We start from the raw sequence: 20,583 nt of genomic DNA, 5'->3' as shown, positions 1-20,583 counted from the left end.
AAATTCCATCACTATTTGAATTTACATGCCAAACATGGCAGTCTTTAGAATTGGTCAGTTACACATTCTATCTTCATGTTTGATAGTGGCAATTTTGAACCTCATAGTATAGTCTAAGTCAAGCAATGTATTGTTTCTTCATTGCATGAAAGCAAGGAGAACCTACAAAGTGAAGCATAATAAAAAATCTCTACCCATTAACTCAGTGGTCTCAAACTGGTCCACAAAGGGCCCCAGTTGGTGCAGGTTTTCATTCCAACTCAACAGGGATACCTTTTGCAAGTGTAATCAGTTAATTAGAGTCAGGTGCTACTTAGTTTAGAAGACACCTGATTGGTTAAGATGTCGGCACTGGATCGGTTGGAACAAAGACCAGTACCCACTGCGGCCCTATGTGGAATCGGTTTGAGACACCTGCATTAACTGATGCTGACACAAAGGACATACAAACAGGTCGGAAGGATAATCATGTTGAAATAATTGGATGGCATCAATATTAGCAGAAATATGACACATGACAAGGCTTCAACAATTGATAAAAGCATAGCAATAATAGTCAACTGTGTGTGCAACTCAATGACAAATCTCAAACGATCTACAATTGTAAATTAATCTTAAACTTTACAATGATTCATCTTTTTACATTGCGTAAACAGAATATCAAGGAGTGACACAGCAGTGGATTTGAGCAGCCCAAAATCTAGACCAACAACAACTCAATCCATTCAGCAGGCAACCTAGCAATCCAGCTATACCTGTGACGACGATCTTGGGGACATCCAGAATGGTGCCAAAGGATGCTGTTTTACGATGGCCTCGTTTATACTGCGGGCGTGCTGAAAAAACATATACACATGCATATAGCTGCAAACACAAAAGGCATGCAGACTGTGAAAGACTAAAAGGTGACAAATGCACTGGAAAGGCAGGCCAAGAGACATGCAGTTTACTTTGGGCAAAGGCAGCATGCATCCCATTCATTCTAGTTCCTGTAAACTAATCACGTTTATTAACATCTACAGCTTAATACAGGTCTGGTAGTTTTGATCATAACCAAATAAGCACTGTATAAAACAAGAGAAACCTTCGTGTAAATACTCAAAAAGGCCCCTCTCCAACAAAACTGATAAAACCTAGACAGAACCGTAGTTTAAAAAACATCTAAATTGAAATGTTCATTATATACATTTTATATTACCTGCTGGTATACATCCCAACTTAAGCTCGGACAGGTCAGCACTCATTCGTTTTTCAGGAGATCGAACAGGTAGGCTCTCAAAACTACCTCCTCTGGAGAGAGGCGGTGTTCTTAATAGGTCTCCCTGAAAAAACAAAATTCTTACTCAATCCACACCTGTGTGTAAGAAATGTAATTGTTTACCAAATCAAAAACTAAACATGACTTTGCCTTTGGTTTGAAGTGAGCTGCAAATTGTGGCGCACTCTTAATAGTGTCGTTACTTCTTTGAAAATCACTGTGCTCAATGTTTGGATCAAATTGGTTGGCAGTGCAGTCTACATATGGACCTGTTTCAAAGAGGAAAAATACATTTAAACAAATTACTCCCAAATTCTTTTTAAGCCTAACAACATAATTAGGAAAAAAAAGACAGAAATTAAAGGTTTTTTTTCTTTCTGGCCCGCCGCATCATTTTTTGCAGCCTGAGAAAGTAAATCATGAGCGCCCACTTTCTGTTTTAGGATCAAATTCAACTGATTATATATGTACATTACATTTCCTGATTTTCCCCCTTTTAAAATCAATCATTGGGATTTTTAATCATTTTTTTCTTTTGTTTTTAGTTCATAAGGCATTTTGTGAAATCTAAAAATAAATATACAAATATTTTCCACTTTCCACTTTAAAAAATATTTAGTTTCCATTTTAAATAAAAAACATGCTTAAAACACATGTTCTATTACAAAGAAAAAAAGCTCAAATAAACATTGCTTTAGATCTATAAAAACTCACTAGGGCTTTTAAACCAGTTCTTTGAATCCAATTTTTAAAAAATTAAAAATCTAGATTTTAGATCTAAAATCGTCCGGCCCACATGAAATGGTGTTGATGTTTGTTAGGTTTATCATTATTATAAATTTGCTTGAAATGTAATCATTATATATGTGTGCTTGCAATGAAGAATGCTTTGCTTATTTTGGATATAAAACATTACATGTATGAACGCTTTGCTTATTAAGAATGTTAGATTCATCATTATTATCAATGTGACATCAATACAAGGCATTTTAATACATCTCTTGCAAAAGTGGTGCTCGCTCCCTAAGTTAACCAAAGCACCTTTGGAGGTCACTCCTCCTTCAAACCTGGACTTCTCGAGACTATGGTTTACAGCAAGAGAACGGTAAATTGTTTTGGGAAGCATGGAACTCTGAAGACGGTTAACAACAAGCTCTTGGGAACTGCGGATTTGTTTTGGGAAACGTGGCTTCTCAAGATGGTCCGCATCAATTCTCGCTCGGGAAGATTCGACAGACCTACAATAGTTTGGAGAACTGAGACGAATTGTTATGAGACTCTGAATATTGTTGAGACTAACTTTTATGCATGTTGTTTAAATCTTATGAATATATTAGCAAAAGGGACACCGGGGTCTTCAGACACATCTGACCGGATGCGCGTGTGGATGGATTCTCTTCTTGCAAAAATAAAAGGATATGATCTCAGATGCCCCCATTATTGAAAGTTGAAATTGGGAATACTTATTGGTAAACTTATCATGGAGTTGACGTTAATGTGGCCCGTGAACCAACCCGAGTTTGACACCTTTGTTCTAGAGTAAGGCTGGCTTTACCATGAAGCCAGGCAGCAGAATTCCCAACATAATTAAGACATTTTCCATTACAAAGAAAAAAAGCTCAAATAAACATTTCTTTAGATCTATAAAAAACTGACTATTTAGGGATTTTGATCCAGTTCTTTTAATTCAATTTAAAAAAATGAAAAAAAATCTAGATATTAGATCTATAATGGTCCGGCCCACATGAAATGGAGTTGACGTCGATGTGGCCCGTGAACCAACCCGAGTTTGACACCCTTGTTCTATAGTAAGGCTGGCTTTACCATGAAGCCAGCAAGCAGAATCCCCACACATGATGGATGAGCGTCAGGGGATCAATGTGAACCTTGCCACTTTCAGTTTATCTTTGAATAAGAATGTCTGGGAAGGCATCCTCTTCCCAAAAAATTGCTCCGGAAAACAACCATTCTGGTCAGTTATGTCAGAGAATTTTTCCTCCATGTACTGAGGCAGCAGTGTCTCTGGTAATGATTCCTCCACAGGACGCCGAGGAGGCATTTTAAATGACTGCAATATTCAAACAAAGCTAGAAAAGGCTGAGAAGTACATGATCTTGCCTCGTTGTTGGCTTTATCCAAGTGGTAATGTAAGCAATGGGAAATTCACTCGCAACAAAACAGAAGGCAAGATCATATACTCCTCAGCCTTTTATAATGTACGTCGCATCATTCTTCTGCTGGTGAAAATGTTCTTCGGCATTTCTTCTTGCTGATTGCCCCCCAATTCAGCGCCAAAACACTTCTCTCCCATTTTTCAGTTGGGATTTCAGCAAGGATTGACATTTTTTTCGACTTATTTATATTTAATATAAAATCTGTGATTTCCTTAAGCCACACAGTGGTGAATCACAGTATTGTTTTTAAAATTAGTTAAAAATATATACAGTGATTATGACATTGTTCCCTCGCCTGATTTTTAAAGTCACGCCTTTAAGGATTTTTATATGCCAATTTATGTCCCACTTTTCAAAGATTTTTAGAAAACAAATACAGTGCCTTGTTTAAGTATTCTGGCTCTTGAAAGTTTGAAAAGTTTAAAGGGGCCAAATACCATCACAAGGCACTGTATTCTTCATTTTGTATGGCAGTGGAGAAGTGTAGGTGTTTTAAGCATCACACAATTTTGAAGGTGATTCATGTACCTGTGTTAGTTGCAGAATTGCTCTGGCCATCATCTGAATATTGATACAGAGTTTGCAAAGGTTCTTCAGATCCTGGAAAGTACTGCAAACAGACATTAGCGGCCTTTCATTAGACCGGAGCAGATACGTTTTTCCTTTCTTACTCATTTAAAAAGGAGAATGAAAAAATATAATGGTTGTATACAACACAGTATGCAATCTCATGCGATTGGACTGGTTTCGTCTGAATTTTAAAAAAAATTAAGCGGAAGTGACAAACCCAATAAGTGGACCCTCGCAATGGTCGGCCTGGCAAGGCGTGACAGTCAATGTAAGGTGCAAAATGTGCTTTTATCATGAGGTCAGTGTTCTCCCATTAATCATTATTGAAAAAAAAACATTTGGAATATACCTGACAAAGCCTCATGGAAATTGATTTGTAAAGTGTGTAAACAACATTTTCTTGAGGAGTTACATCATTAATTTCTCAAAATTGTCCTGGCCAAGGTCAAGAACGTTCACCACTGACCTACAGGGCATGAAATGAAATTGGGCTATCTGTGAGTTGAAGACAATTAAGTGGGTAGCTGATTGTCATGCAGAAAAAAAAGAGGAACGACAGCCCCGAAATGTGAAAAAGGCATCGTTATATGTGAAGACTGTGATAGAAAAAGCTACACTGCTACACTGTAAAATGTTGGACATACGTTCCCTTGAGGACCTGAGTTGGAGACCACTGGTATATGGTCAGCGTGGTACCAAGTCTGTCTCAATTTGAGCCAGAAAAAAACCCACAAGGGTCAGTTCAATTAAGTGACAGGTCAGCATTGTGATACCTCCCATCCAAATGTTAAACAATATGGGAATTAGATGAAAACAGATTACCCGCATTAGATAAGTCATGATTTTCACAATCTCCTCCATAGAAGGTCGCTTAGAAGGGTCTTTAGACCAGCAACTGGTCATTAAATTTTCAATTGGTTTAGGTAAAGTTTTGATCATAGGTGGTCTTGTACCTGGAAATTAAACACAATTCAGATTAAAACATTGGTTATTAACCCACAAGAGAAAAGATATTTGAATAATAGACTACATTTTTGTTTAAAAATATAAGTGACATATTTAGGAGCATACATAGAGAACAGTCCATTAATTTATTTTCCTTTTTACTAACCCACCATTGTGCACAGCCCACATAATACGGAACGCTGGTCCTCCAATTTCATCAAAGGGCTTCCTGCGTGTTACCACCTCCCAGAGAATGATCCCCCAGCTGAACACATCACACTTCTCACTGTAATTGCTACCTAAGTAAAAAGGAAAATAGTCAACTTTATACAAAGCAAAGAAAGCATTACTTTCAAAAAGTGTTGTGGAGCTCTCCATATTCAGTTTGTAACCATGCTAAAAATAGTACATAATTGTCCATGCAGCAAATCATAGCGCTAATAAGTTTTGGGAATGTTGTGCCTACACGAATTATTTCAAAAATCAAAGACCTGCACCTGTATTAGGTTTTGGATTGCAAACTGGAGTTGATTGATGTCTGTTGGCTTAACTCTGTGAATATTTGGATTGGATTGGATAACTTTATTCATCCCGTATTCGGGAAATTTCTTTGTTGCAGTAGGAAGAGGGTGAGGATGCAGAAATAGGAAAGGCATTTTACACAAATAGGTAGTTAATAGTAAGTCAATAAATAAATACATGAATAAATATATAAATAAGTAACCGTGTTGCTGAAATATATATATTCATACATTTGACATTTGAAAAACAGCTCATAAAAAATAAGTGGATAATCACTAGCCCAATTTAAGACTTGTTGCTGCATGGATCGCAAGGAGGTCGGGAACCAAAGGAGAAGGCCAACCACCATCGAAATTATACTTTCTAAATGAAAGAGTGCGGAGACCTCCGGAGCTTTGGAGCTGGACAAAAGTGCCGGGAGAAGAGGCAACGCTTCTGACCAACCATTCCATCGCGGGATAGGATGGAAGAGCTGTTGGCGCCTAACAGCAACAGAGTCGAGGAGTTCTGCCCTGCAAGCTTGGAAGAGTGACTCTGCAAATTCTCCACCTCGGTCACAGTCTGCAGAAGTTCCCCATCTCGTGAAAGATTTCCTGTGTGTGGTTCCAGTTTTAGTCCACCTTTACAACGTCTTTTTGAGTCCGATTTAGCTACCGCAACCAAAATTGCGCTGTTTAAGCGGCAGCCGGCGGCCGCGGCAGCTGCGTCCACTCTTGCCTGTTTTGTGTTTTTGCTGCTTTTATGTTTTAATGATTTGAATATTCCATTTACTTTGATTTGCTTTGTACTTTTGCTTTGCTGTTCTGTCAATCACCCCTCTTGCTACTGCCACAATGTAATTTTCCGAATACAGGATGAATAAAGTTATCCAATCCAATATACACATATATACACTCATTTTGCATGCATACATACACATACACACATACACGTGCGCAGGCACGCGCGCACACTCATTTGATATAAAAGAACCTGAAGATTCATCTGTGTCTTTGTCTCAGTCTGACCGAAGTATCTTTGTAGATGATGTGCCCCAGCACTATCAAAGAACATCGCAACGCTAATCTAAGTCGCTAATATAGATATTTTTTGTTGTATTTCTTGTTCAAAAGTTATAGTATCTGAGTAATATGAACCATCGAAACAATTAAGATATTGTGACATTAGAAGCAAAATGGCTGCCACAACATCTTAAACTTCTGGTTGAAAGAAAATTGTCATTTCTGTAATTAGAAAGCATCAGGATCTTATCAAGATTTTTTCTAATTGAATAATTTGATAGTTTGCATTAAGAAAGACAGGCATATGAATTTTTGATATTGACCCTAAAATTATTATTTTGATTCATACAGTATCTCAGAAATATCACTTGTGAAATATTTTCCCTTCAAAGTAACACATTTGTACTTCATATTAAATCCATGAATATGGAGGTGAAAATTGGCAATCAGGGGGGCGGGTTATACGCGAGAATTTGAAACAAATAAATTCAAAGGTAACCTTCAGGGTGTGGCTTGTATGCACGGGAGGTCTATATGTGAGTAAATGCGGAAGCATGGTAGTAATAATAAGGGTAATCCTACTTGGCAGTTTTTCGATAATAATGTCCATGTCTGGTCTACATTGGCTGCAATATTTGAGGAATTACTGTATAGGCCAGGGGTGGCCAACCCGCGGCTCCCGAGCCGCATGCGGCTCTTTGCCCGGTTTCATGCGGCTCTTACGTCCATATCAAAGTTTGTATTTGTGTTTTATTTTTATTTGCGTGTACGCTTCGCTTGAGTTCAATACGGTATTTTCGTCAAATGCGCATCTGCTTGGGATGAAAATACCTCAAAGTTTCCCAGTAGGAGCAAGGTCATTTGAGTAAACAATTTGTGTCAAGCTCGCTCTCAAAATGGAAGGGAAAAAATGCACAGCAAAACGAAAAATATGAAGATGAACACAGGACGTTTTTAACAGAGTGGGAGAGTTTATATTTTTTTTGTTGAACGTAATGGCAAGCCATTCTGCCTTATATGCCAGGCGTCATTAGCGCATTTCAAAGCTTCAAATCTTCAGCGCCACTTCAGCTCACTCCATGCTGACATCGCCCAGAAATTTCCAAAAGGGACTGAACTTCGCAAGCACAAGTTGGCCACTTTGAAAAGTCAGGCAGAAAAGCAGACACATATTTTGCAAAAATTTACGAAGCACTCAGAGACGGTAACGCTTGCATCGTATCAACTGGCTTGGAACATTGCACGGGCCACAAAGCCATACAATGAAGAGGAGTTCATTAAAAAATGCCTCGGTGACGTTGTTGAAATCTTGTCTCCTGAAAACGACAAACTAAAACGAATGGTATCAGACGTCCAACTGTCCCGCCACACTGTTGAACACAGAATATCAGACAATAACACGTCTTTTGAATCACAGTTGCACTCTGACCTACAAGCATGTGAGTATTTTAGTGTCGCATTGGATGAGAGTTGTGACATACAAGACAAGCCTCAGTTAGCAATATTTGCACGGTCTGTGTAAAACAATTGTTTGATCAAAGAAGAACTCCTTGATATTGTGCCATTAAAAGAAAGAACACGTGGCATAGATGTGAAAGAAACAATGATGGCTGCATTTGCGAAAGCAAATCTGCCAATAGCAAAACTAACTGCAATAGCCACGGATGGAGCGCCAGCCATGATTGGATCTGTTAACGGGCTGGTGGGACTGTGACTAAACATTTCCCGGGTTTTGGAATTTCCACTGCATCATCCACAGGGAGCAACTCGTGTCTAAATCATTGAATTTAGACAACGTCATGAAGCCTGTGATGGAAATTGTCAACTACATCCGCACACATTCGCTTAACCACCGGCAATTCAAGAATCTCATCGCTGCACTGGACCAAGGGCTTCCAGGTGACTTGCCGCTGCACTGCACAGTGAGGTGGCTATCAAAAGGCCAGGTACTCTCTCGCTTCTTTGAGCTTTTGGATGCCGTGAAACTGTTCATGGAAGAGAAGGACAAGGACTATCCCGAGCTCTCGGACCTCGAGTGGATTATGGATCTGGCCTTTTTGGTCGACATACTGTGTCACTTGGACAGACTGAACCTGACCTTGCAGGGTAAGTTAAAAATGCTGCCTAACCTGGTCCAAAGTGTGTTTGCGTTTGTCAACAAACTGAAGCTGTTCAAGGCGCATATTCAAAAGGGAGATTTAACGCATTTCCCCACTCTGCTAAAAGCCACTAGCGCCGCCTTGAATAAGCAAAGAGCCAGATATGCAACACTGGTTGAAAACCTGCACGAAAGCTTTGTGGCCCGGTTCCATGATCTACAACTGAAAAGGCCACAGATTACGTTTCTCGTCGACCCATTTAATGCTGAGACGGACTGTCTGAAAGCCCCGCTGGTCACAGATGAGGCTGCGGCTGAGTTGGAGATGATAGATCTTTGTGAGGGGGATCAACTGAAACCTGCCTTAAGAGAAGGGACCATTGAGTTCTGGAAAAGTGTGCCAATGGAAAAATACCCCAATGTCAAACGGGCTGCGCTTAAGATACTGTCAATGTTTGGGTCAACATACGTCTGCGAGTCTGTATTTTCTACCCTGAAACACGTGAAATCAAAGCATCGATCTGTTCTGACTGACACCCATGTGAAAGAATTGCTTCGAGTGGCAACAACGGAATACAAGCCAGATTTGAAGAGGATTGTTCAAGGCAAGGAATGCCAGAAGTCCCACTAAGTAACATGCACAGTAAAAGAAAAACGCTATTGTAAATTATTATATTTTTGTTTGTGGACTTGGTTGAACTGAGAGTTTGTCTGTGTGAGACAGTGCACACAATGTTCATTGTTGATAATGTCTGGCCTGTGCTGTTAGTACTGTAGGAGTCAATTTATGTCATTACTATGCTGGTGTGTGACATTTACAATAAATCTGGCTGAGCAAAGGTATGTGTGTGATGTGGCTTTTTGCGGTAACACAGTAAAAAATGTGGCTCTTGGTCTCTAGACTGGTTGGTCACCCCTGGTATAGGCAGTCCTCAAATGAGGAGAGTGGGTTTAAAATGGGTTAAGGAAATTTTCAATAAGGCTGCTGTTTGTGCACAGGTATTTAAAGGGCATTTAAAAAAAAGAAGAAAAAGAAAACGATAGGAGATTTCAATTGGATTTGTTAGTAGGTCGGCTCAAAGTTGTCTTGGATCTCATAATCGCTCATTTTGGCTATGTTATAGTCATTTTTCTTACATACTGGGTGTTAGCAACTCAATAGTTAACCACGATAAAAATAGCTACCTCTTCCTTACCATCTTCTTCATCAAATGCAGGGGTGACCAAGTCCGGTCCTCAAGAGCCCCTATCCAGTGTTTTCTATGTCTCCCTTCGCCAACACACCTGAATCAAATATTCAGGACCTGCATGAATCTTCTGGACAGCTAGCTGATAGGTTGATAATTTGATTCAGGTGTGGTAGAGGAGGGAGATATGGAAAACAGACTGGATAGTGGCTCTCGAGGAGCGGATTTGGCCAACCCTGATCTACTGAATGTTGGCCCGGAACTAGCATTCACACCGCATCAGCGCCTCCCTTCTTTGTGGCGATTGGGTGGTGTAATCGCAGTTAAAATCTATTGAATTTTATTGAAATCTGTTAGCAAAAATTATTTGACAATAATTATCGGAATTGTTTTATCGCCCATGTCTTTCAATGGGTGTTTAAGCAAGGTAATTTGACTCAGATGCATACAATAATGTTGTCAGTCACTTTAACCCAAATATTAGAAAAGGTAAATACTTGCCTTCAAATACCTCTGGGGCCATCCATGCTGCACTTCCTTTGTTGTTTGTCATATGAGTCTGAATGTCACATGCTGTTCCAAAGTCACATATTTTGAGTACAGTGCCACCAGCAACAAGCAGCAAACTGCGAAAATTACAGGAACATTAGATCATACAAAGTATCAAACATTTTGGTGGATGGAAGAATGGGTGGATGGAGGCTGGGTCTGGATTAAAAAAAACAGTTTATACTGATTACTGCATTTTTTTCAAAAAATATTTTCATGTTGTAGTCCAAACCTATTTTTTCAAGGCTCTGCCCACCACAATTTGTATGCACTTTGACAAAAATACACTTAGAAGCTGCAGGTTCACCTTTTTTACAGGATATGATGAGTCAAGTAATCAAGATTTAATGATGGATGTGGAAATAAATGGACATTATACTCCTTTCCAGAGCAATGCTTAAGATAATTCATGGAATGAAAACTCTGTTTGCACACTCCTTTGCTTTATTTTGTAAGAAAAAAGGTTAGTCCTAAACAATGTTCCCTCTAAGCTGCACGCGTGCGCAATTGTGCGCTCTCGTCTTCTCCGCGCAGCAATAATCATAGAGCGCACAAAATAAAATCCAGTCTTTTTTACCCCCTTTTCCCCATGGCGCCGTTCACGCGGCAGGCAGTGGCAGTAGCTCTGTCCACTCTTATGTTTTTCATGTTTTACAGCCCTTCTATCTTTTATTTAATTACATTTTAATATTTCTTAATACATTCCATTTTACTTTACTGTGCAAATAGAAGAACAAGCGGTGATATCGGGTGAGAACTGTCTAAATCTGCTGTGTGTGTTGTTGTGTGCGTGCGTGTGTGTCTAGCATGTGTGATCGTTTGTCTTCAACCTACACAATGGACTATAAATGAAGATTAGTGTGAAATATATTTGTATTCTTATATTTAGTCTTGCACCCTTTTCACTATGATGTATTAAGTTACTAGAATAGAATTTAACTTACACCTATTGGTTAAAATGTGCACTACACCTTTTGCTTTCCACCTCCTTCATTTGTATTAACGCCTCCCATTTTTTATGACTTGTCTCTAATAAAACCAGGTTGTTTGTAGGGAGTCGCCAGGAATTCCAAACGGTCATTCAGGAAGATAGACTATCTTTCTGCTCTGGCTACACTGGCGTCCTCCTTCATATGAAGTGGTTTAAAATTCTCATCACGACTGGCTGTGTGTTTCCTCTGCTCCGATATTATTGAATGTATATGGTCTTAAACCTGACAATTAGCCCTCGGCTACAATCTTACATATAAATGTTCATTAAGCTGAATATGTATTCATTAATATGTGCTATGCCTTATTAAATAAATCAAAGCAAAATCATGGAAAAATATTGCATATAAATGGAAACTTGACTATCTCAAGTGACATGTTCAGCAGAAAAGTTATTTGAACGAGAATGAGAAGTGAGGACAGACATGTAAAATAGGGTAAAATTTAAGTCGGATTTGTGCATATTCTAATGGCATTTATGAAGATGTTTTATTCATAGATATTTTTTCATTCGTTTTCTGAACCGCTTTATCCACTGTGTCACTTGCGGGGGATGCTGTATCCTATCCCTGCTGACTTTGGGCCAGGGGACACCCTGTATCGGTGGCAAGCCGATCGCAGGGCACAAGGAGACGGACAGCCATGGACACTCAGACCCTTACCTAGGGACAAATTTAGAGTGTCCAATCATCCTAAAATACATCTTTTTGGGATGTGGGAGGAAAACGTACTCAGAGAAAACCCACGCAGGAACAGGGAGAATATGCAAATTCAACACAGGTGGACCGACCTGGATTTGAACCCAGGACCCCAGAGCTGTGAGGCTGACGCACGAACCACTCATCCGCCGGGCCGCTCATAGATATTAATCATTACATTTTATTATTACTAAATCATTTATGTGTAGTAGACATGCACCTGCTTAAGGAAGGTGTGATACTGGTCTGTGCCGATAGCGAGCAATGATTATGTTCCTCACACTGGTATTCAGTGTGCTCTGGGAGGTTGTCTTTCTGCCCAGACAAACAAAGAAATAGAGGGAAAATTGGTCCTAAACCTGACATAAAACCTAAGTCGTTCCCGAGGGAAACTTTAAGCTCTAATAAACATGAAACAAAAACATTTAGATAGTAAACAATAATGTTTTCAGACCAGCAAAGGAAAAAGAACAGTGGAGAATCTAATTCTGAAGAATACAAAACTTTAAGAGATTTTTTTTTTTTTTGCAGTTTGAGTATTGGACCCAATCAATGTTCCCTCTAAGCTGTGCGCGTGTGCAATTGTGCACTACCTTCGTCTTCTCTACGCAGCAGCAATCATATGGCACGCAGTAAATAAAATCCAAACTTTTTTTTAACCCCTTTCCCCATGAGGGATTTTTATAAACAGAAGCCTTTAGAGTCAGCTGTGCAATGCCTCCTGCTTTCATGACTTCACTTAAAATGAACTATTCCTATTTTTTTAATACACACTTGAACATTCCATCTTTTTTTCTTGAAAGCGAGGTGTTGGGAGATGGGAAAGTAACTCTACCAGGACAAAGAGGGCATTGATGTCAATGACTATGATGAATATGAAAGTGAATTGTACTAGATTGATTTTGTTCTTCCTTTTTCAGACCTGACCTGCAAGTAAGGGGGATTCGGGTAAAGAGCAGACCTGCACACTCCCTCCTCCCCAAGTGGAATTGTAATTGTCATAAAAAATTAGTTACTAAAATATAGGCATGAGGGCATTAGATTGTGCAAATATAGAATAAAAAATTAGTATGTCAGTATTTTATTTCATATTATTATATATTTCCTTTCAACGAAGAATACGCTCTTCTTAACTATTGAACTTACTTTGCTCATCAATATTAGTTCATTCTTGCTTGCAATAAAATAAACGCTTTGCTCCTGATAACTTTAGTCAGTCTGAAAGTCTCCCACTCTCCCTCTCTCTGTATAACTGCCAAGGCTCACGAGTCCTACATCATTTCACTTGATTTTAAGTCTTTTTAATGATTGGCAGATTGGAATTCTATGCGTGTGAACAAATTTATTTTCAAATATTTGAATGGAATTATTGTAAATTAGATCACAGTATTTTTGTGCAAACAGGGCCTTACTAATTTGTGAATCCCTAATCATGGAGTAGGTATATGTGAGTAGGATGTTGAGGGTCATACTTGGGTGGCTTGAGGTCCCTGTGGATCAGAGCCTTTGGTTTCATGCCATGGAGGTAGGCTACACCCTGGGAACACTGTAAACACCAGCTCATGGCATGGGAAGCAGAATAACAGGGTAGTGGTTCAGCACCATGTAGTACTAAAAACAAAAAATATAAGTCAAGGCACTGGCAATGACAAACACATAGGAGCAAAATATGCACAGGTTTGACAATATATATTCTACATACATAAACATATGAATATATATAAAAAAAATATATATATATATATATATATATATATATATATACATATATATACATATATATACATATATATATATATATATATATATATATATATATATATATATATATATATATATATATATATATATATATATATATATATATATATATATATATATATATATATATATATATATATATATATAAAAATGGAAATCTTTTGAAGATATACAACTATGTAAATAAATTTGACTTGACTGGAAATTTTTGGGTCCATCTCTTACAAATGAATAATTTTGCATTGTGATAAAATACATTATTGACCCAGGAGGACCAGTCCGTCTGATTTTTGACAAACTTAAATTAGGACGGTGGTGGGAAGAATTAGAGGTACAGTAATACCTCGACATAGAGTGCCCCGCCACACGAGCAATTTAAGATAAGAGTAAAAATTTTCAGCAAATATTTTTCTTGAGATACGAAATTTTGATATACGAGCATACAGCGGACTACTCATAAGAACATCATGGGCACTGTCTTTCTGCTTGCAACTCCCTCGTGTAATGTCTCTACGAGCACTGGGTGGAGCGTTGCGTTTTTTTATCCGCTATTCAGTGCAGAATGGCGAGAAGCTTGCTCGATAATACAAGCTGAGTAGATACTACTTCTCGTTGGCAAGTGGCCATGCGTTATCCTAATGTGAGGACATTCGTGTGCATCATTTTGGGAATAATTTTTTAAGGGGAGACAAAAGCAAACAACCCTCGATCCGAAGGTCAGGATGGAGACAGGGCAAATAGAGCCAAGAAAGGTATAAAAATTTAAAACAAAATTAGAATTAAGTTTAGTGCAAGGTTAGATTAATTATTTTTGAGTGTCTGTATCGTAATCCAAGTTCATTTAAATTTGTTTATGTTATGTTACGAGTGCGTTGCAGTGCAAAAAGTAACCACCCTTCCCTCTCCCCTCCGCCAAATCTGCCTAATTTTACTACTATTAAACACATTCTAGTAATACTTTGTGAATAGATGGCGAATAAGAACAAATGAAATATCCTATTTTTGGTGTTTTTTTTCAGAGGGTTGGGAAGAATTAATTGTTTTTAGTTCATTTCTATGGGAAACGTTCGGTTGATTTACGAGTAAATTGACATACGAGCTCAGTCCCGGAAGGCATTAAGCTTGTGTCTCAAGGTACCACCTATTGTGGAATTAGCAGGCGGCCGACAGTTGCAGATAGCATCTTGCGTTTATGAGCCAGCGTCAGTCAGGCTGGCCTTCCAAAAAAGATAGACATTGCCTAAACGATGACAAAGGAGGGCAGATGTCCTTCATGTTTTCACTGTACTGTGCCTATAAAAGATGCACTGAAATTGTAACTATAGTATGATAAAAAAGTTTTTACAAACCTATTAGTAAATAGAACTCGTTTTACAAAAATAATAAATAAAAAATAAGCCGTTATAAATCTCCTGCTTGCCAGTGCTTTGTACTCCACAATCACAATATGAAAAATGGAGATTGTACTCACTTGACAATATTGATTTCAGTGTAAACTCACCATTGTATAGTGACCCTCCTTCAGCATATTCCATGACAAGACAGACCTAAAGGGGTGTGTCGTCATATTACAATTAGTATAATGCCATCTGTATGATAGCATCCTAGTGAAAGCAATATTGAGAGTCAAAGTTTTTGAACAGTCTGTCTCCGTCCGTCCGTCTCCGTCCGTCTCCGTCCGTCTCCGTCCGTCCGTCTCCGTCCGTCCGTCCATCTCCGTCCGTCCGTCTCCGTCCGTCCGTCTCCGTCCGTCCGTCTCCGTCCGTCCGTCTCCGTCCGTCCGTCTCCGTCAGTCCGTCCGTCTGGGTCCGTCCGTCTCCGTCCGTCCGTCTCCGTCCGTCCCTCCCCGTCCGTCTCTCTCTATGTCTCTCTCTGTCTCTCTCTGTCTCTCTCTGTCTCTCTCTGTCTCTCTCTGTCTCTCTCTGTCTCTCTCTGTCTCTCTCTGTCTCTCTCTGTCTCTCTCTGTCTCTCTCTGTCTCTCTCAAAATTGAGTTTATTGATCCATCCGGTCATATAAAAAAATAATAATAAAAATGAAAAAAATAAAATGCAATCGTCAAGAAAACTTTGGATATTGGTTATGTTTAGATGTTTTCTCATCATTGGCACTAATATGACACAGACACACAACAGAAGGGAATGGAAAAATATATGGTCAACTTACTGGATTACTGCAAGAGCCATATAACTTCACAATATTAGGGTGATTAACACGTGAAAGTTGCCGGAGCTGCAGACAAAGGGGCACAGGAATCTTCAGTCAAAATGATTACTGTACTTGAGCTATTCAAAAAACAAATGCTATGATGACTATCAGGAGAATTTAGTAGTAGTTTAAAGAATTATTGCTAGTGATATACTGTAAATTTGTTGGCCAAAAGTATGAAATTGAAAATAGATATAGAATGTAACCGCACAAGTAAAATTGCAAACTCTGTTTTAAATGAACTTGGGTTACGATGCAGACAAACTCAAAAATAAGTTTAACACTAAACTTAATTCTAATTTTGTTTTACAATTTGATACCTTTCTACTCCAGGGATGGCTTTTTTGCCCGCCCCACCCCCACTCTGACTCAGTCAATATCGAGGGTTGTTTGAGTTTGTATTCCCTTCTAAATATTTCCAAAATGTCCTCACAATATAACACACGACCACTTTCCAACGAGTAGTATACGTATACGCCATTCGCACTGACTAACAAAACACTGACAAAATGCAATGCAGTGCTCACAGAGACTTTACAAAGAGGGAGTTGCGACTAGAGTCTTACACGAGGGAGTTGCGGGGAGGGCACACGGTCTATTTGCCTAAAGATGTTTAGCTGACTGATGTCTGGGCGAGGGCCAAGCAAAAACGTCAAAACTATTTCTCTCTTTATATGTATGTGAATTTGGGAATGTGTAATGGCGAACCTTAATCTTACCGTATTTACTTGTATAGAAGCCGCTTTTGTCGGGCAAAAAATAATGACTGAATTGAGGTTACGGCTTATATGCGCATAAAAACACGACATGCAAATAACAGCAAATTTACGGCGCTGTGACACAATGACGTCACAAAAAATGGCCCCTGCATCGCCGCGTGACGTCACAACGTAAGCGAATTCGGCCAATTCTTTCATCTATTTCAAATTAGAAAAAAAATAAACAGATAAAATGCTAAACACAATTTATTTTGACGCATATGAATAAAATTCATGAAAAAAACCCATGTTCCCGTCACTGCTCGCTCGGGGCACAGCCATTTTACATAGTGTTACAAAGTGTGCTTTTCATGCGCTGAAAAGCAGCCATTTAACCTAGGGCGCCGACGTATAAACCTAGTAAACGTGCTTTGACTGGACAGACGCGAGTAGCCTTGATTTTGAAGTGAAACAAAATTCCACTTTGATTGTTATAAATGTCCTATGTTTGCCGCTGTTTTCATTAGAGGCAGGTTATACCCTTCTTTTTGTTCAGGCACCAGTAGTAGTTTGAGTTGTAGTCTTCAATAGAGAGCACCGCGAACCTTTCCAGCGGAGTTTGAATCAGTGTTCATCAAAGTTGACATTAGATGCAATATCGCTGTCACAACATCTTAATCTCTGGTAAGAAAAATTTTATCTCTGTAATTAGAAAGTATCCGGTTCTTATCGAGATACTTATTTCTTTGTTCAAATTGAATAATTTGTTATTTTGCATTTACAAAGAGAGGCATATGAACTTTGTTATGATATTGACCCTAATAGTGTACTTTTGATTCATACAGTAGGTCAGAAATACCAGATGTGATGATTTCTCTTAAGATTTTCCTTTCAAAGTAACATATTTGTACTCCCTATTAAAACCATGAATATGGAGGTGAAAATTGGGAATCATGGGGAGGCTAATATGCGAGAAATTGTAACATTTAAAAAATTCAATTTTCTGGGTGCGGATTATACGTGGGGCAGCTTATATGCGAGTAAATACAGTTACATCTTTGTCTACTGAACAATGGTCTGGAACTAGAGTTCATGTCGCATCAGCGCCACTGTTCTTTTTGGTGTTCGGTTGGTGTAATTGCAGCGTAAATATATCAAATGTTATGAAAAGTTTTTATTATTACTGTTATGTACTATGATCGTGCATTTTATTGCCCAAGTCTATTCCTTGCAGAACAAAACTGAATCAACAAAAATTCAAACAATGTTCACACGGTGGCATTTGGCTTGGAAATAAACAGGTTCCGTGCCTTTTCATCCAACCCACTCTGAGCCCACGCCATCATTGTTACCAGTGATCTGTGCACGTGGCCTCGGCCCCACTTTTCTTTAATGAATGATTGACATTAAAATGTTCTATTTGACAACTGGAAGCTAGAAAAAATGCACTGCTGCCAATGAAAACAGAGTGATTCCTGTGTCACAGCATATTGCGTGTGGGTGTGTCGGTGCGTGCGTTTGTGTGCATGCAAGAAAATGTACATGTTTCTTTTTGTGATGCTGAAAATAGTCTGCTGGCCAATAGTGATGATGTCTTCAGCTCATTATTTTATTAATTTCATATTGCACAGAAAATTATGGTTTGAACGTATTCATTCAATCAATCAATCATTTTCTGAACCGCTTTATCTTCATTAGGGTCGTGTTGGAGTCAATCCCAGCTGACTCCGTGCCTGAGGCGGGAGACACCCTGAATCGGAGGACAGCCGATCACAGGGCACAAGAGACGGACAACCATGCATACACACACCCATACCTAGGAGCAATTTAGAGTGTCCAATCAGCCTACCATGCATGTTTTTGGAATGTGAAAGGAAACCTTTGTATGCAAAATGTCAAATTATTCAAATTGAAAAAAATAAATGTCTATCTGGATGAGAACCTGATTCTTTTAATGAGACAAATTACAATTTTCTTACCAGAAGTTTAAGACGTGGCGCCCAAATTGCTTCTGATGTCAAAATATCTCGATTTTTTTTTATAGTACATCAATAGTTTGCAATAGCTGTGTCTTTCGAACAGGGAAAAAAAGAAGGAAAAAAAGCGGAATTTTCTTTTTAAATAATTTCCTTTACGTGTTCCGAAACCGATGTTGCCGGCATATAGACAAAATCAAAAACAAAGTAACGTAAGCAAAACCAGGATGTGTCCCTAGTGGTAGTGTTCACCAAGTCCCTGGGTGCAATAATAGCATGGGATACACATTACGGATGTATCAAGCCTGATATTTTACCGATCGACCGCAAGACCTTTGATCAGCCTTAACTATTGGGATGTGCTCGCATGGTAAACAATACAAACATGTATCTAGGCTACACACGTCCTGCCAGTTAGAACATGTTTAACTACGGTAAGATGGCGAGCATGCCAGAGATAAATAAATACTTTTGTAAGAATACAGCTAATTTACTGTTCTTACTTTGCATTGTTTTGTAAAGGTGCACCCACGTTTCTCACAAACAAAAACTTCCAGAAGATTTATATTAAGCTAAATACCTCAACAAAGAAGGCTGTTCTCTCTGATTCACTATCAATGGTCTTAATGGCAACATCTTTGCCTTTCCACTTGGCCTTGCACACCACTCCAAAAGCTCCTCTCCCCACTACCTGAAAACAGTATTTACAATGGGTGTTAGCTTGTAACAAGAGTAGGGGGGAAATTAGGAAAAACAGTCCACCTCCTCGACTTCAATGTCCTCATAATTAATTTCCTCAAATGGATATCCTGGAGATGTCTCAAGCATGTCGCCGGATGGTAACGACAGAGACATGATAGAAGAACCACTCAGCCACCTACTGAGAAACATAATGGTGTAGATTATAGAATGAAGAGTATTAGACAGCGATGTTAGATGTAAGACAGAGGCTACTGTGTATGAGTGGCCTATTATCCTGTTTCGGTTCTGACTAAGCTTTAAACAATTTATTTGACAGAATGTTGGTCGTCTACGATTGTCAACTTTATAAACCGTAGAAACAATTTAATAAAGCTAACAATAGCTGCAATACGACTGTCATTGAAAGTATTATAGTATTATATTACCAATTTTAAGGGAATTTAAACCGTCACAATATAGTGGTGAAGAACCACACTTTCGTGAAACGGAGGTCTTAGCTAAGCAAGTTAACCTGGGCGTAAAAGTACATCGGTGGTTGTTCGAGACAACTTAGCAAGCTTGTCTTAGTGCTAATACAATACACCGTGGTTTATTAGCTCACCAGAATCGACGGTCTGGACGTGGTCGTGTCTATAATTCATTCATAAAAAGTAGAATAGTAACACCTTTTACAAATAAAAATCGTCCGTGATTGTTCCATGGAGTGCTAGACGAGTGAAAGTATTTTTACTCTCAGCCGGAAACACATCACCCCGGAAGTAGTGAGTTCGTACTTCTATTTCTCCCCCAGCACATATAACGCAGCTTATTCCGCCTCATTGACATGAAATGTGGAAACTTCCATTGTTCTTTAAGAAAATCTGAAACAATGTTTTTATCTTCGCGTCTACGGGAAACCCTGTATGATTATATTTGGTCATCTTCGCGTTTGTAATTGTAGTAGGATTACAAAGGCAAGCAGGAAAATTAAAATCGTAATATTCATTCATTTTTCGTTCTGCGTATGCTTGCAAGGGTCGGGGAATTGTGTGTGTTTGTATGCGTGCGTGTGTGTTTGTGTGTGTGTGCGCGTGCGTGTGTGCGTGCGTGCGTGAGTTGGGGTAACCCAATTACTCTATGGTCGTAGGTGGGGAACACTCTTAATTGGTGGTCAGCCAATCGCATGGCACGAGGGGATGGGCAACCATTCACGCTCACACTCATACCAAGAGGCAATTTAGAGTCTTCAAGCAGCCAACTCGGCGGCCC

At 39.0% G+C, this 20,583-nt stretch overlaps 1 protein-coding gene across 4 annotated transcripts in view; it reads right to left on the bottom strand.

The window, feature by feature from the left end:
- map3k7 (mitogen-activated protein kinase kinase kinase 7) overlaps positions 1–20,119 on the bottom strand; it is a 30,708-nt gene extending 10,589 nt beyond the window's left edge. Inside the window, exons 1-13 of one of the 4 annotated variants that reach the window (XM_077711479.1) lie at positions 19,937–20,119; positions 19,396–19,510; positions 19,214–19,324; positions 15,918–15,983; positions 15,255–15,300; positions 13,465–13,603; positions 10,253–10,381; positions 5,118–5,242; positions 4,825–4,955; positions 3,961–4,042; positions 1,409–1,527; positions 1,199–1,322; positions 756–836 (exon numbers count right to left, since the gene is read on the bottom strand). In XM_077711479.1, coding sequence (XP_077567605.1) covers positions 756–836; positions 1,199–1,322; positions 1,409–1,527; positions 3,961–4,042; positions 4,825–4,955; positions 5,118–5,242; positions 10,253–10,381; positions 13,465–13,603; positions 15,255–15,300; positions 15,918–15,983; positions 19,214–19,324; positions 19,396–19,488 — 1,246 coding nt within the window. In that variant the 5' untranslated portion in view covers positions 19,489–19,510; positions 19,937–20,119. Of the gene's footprint in view, positions 1–755; positions 837–1,198; positions 1,323–1,408; positions 1,528–3,960; positions 4,043–4,824; positions 4,956–5,117; positions 5,243–10,252; positions 10,382–13,464; positions 13,604–15,254; positions 15,301–15,917; positions 15,984–19,213; positions 19,325–19,395; positions 19,514–19,936 lie in introns of those variants that run through there. The other 3 variants (XM_077711478.1, XM_077711480.1, XM_077711481.1) reach the window with 3 other exon arrangements.
- Between the last annotated feature and the right edge of the window lie 464 nt (positions 20,120–20,583).

The sequence above is a fragment of the Stigmatopora nigra genome, unplaced genomic scaffold (assembly GCF_051989575.1).
Source record: "Stigmatopora nigra isolate UIUO_SnigA unplaced genomic scaffold, RoL_Snig_1.1 HiC_scaffold_26, whole genome shotgun sequence".
Taxonomy (NCBI): Eukaryota; Metazoa; Chordata; class Actinopteri; order Syngnathiformes; family Syngnathidae; genus Stigmatopora; species Stigmatopora nigra.
The sequence above is the reverse complement of the archived record's forward strand: the minus strand, read 5'-3'. Positions and strand labels throughout refer to the sequence as shown.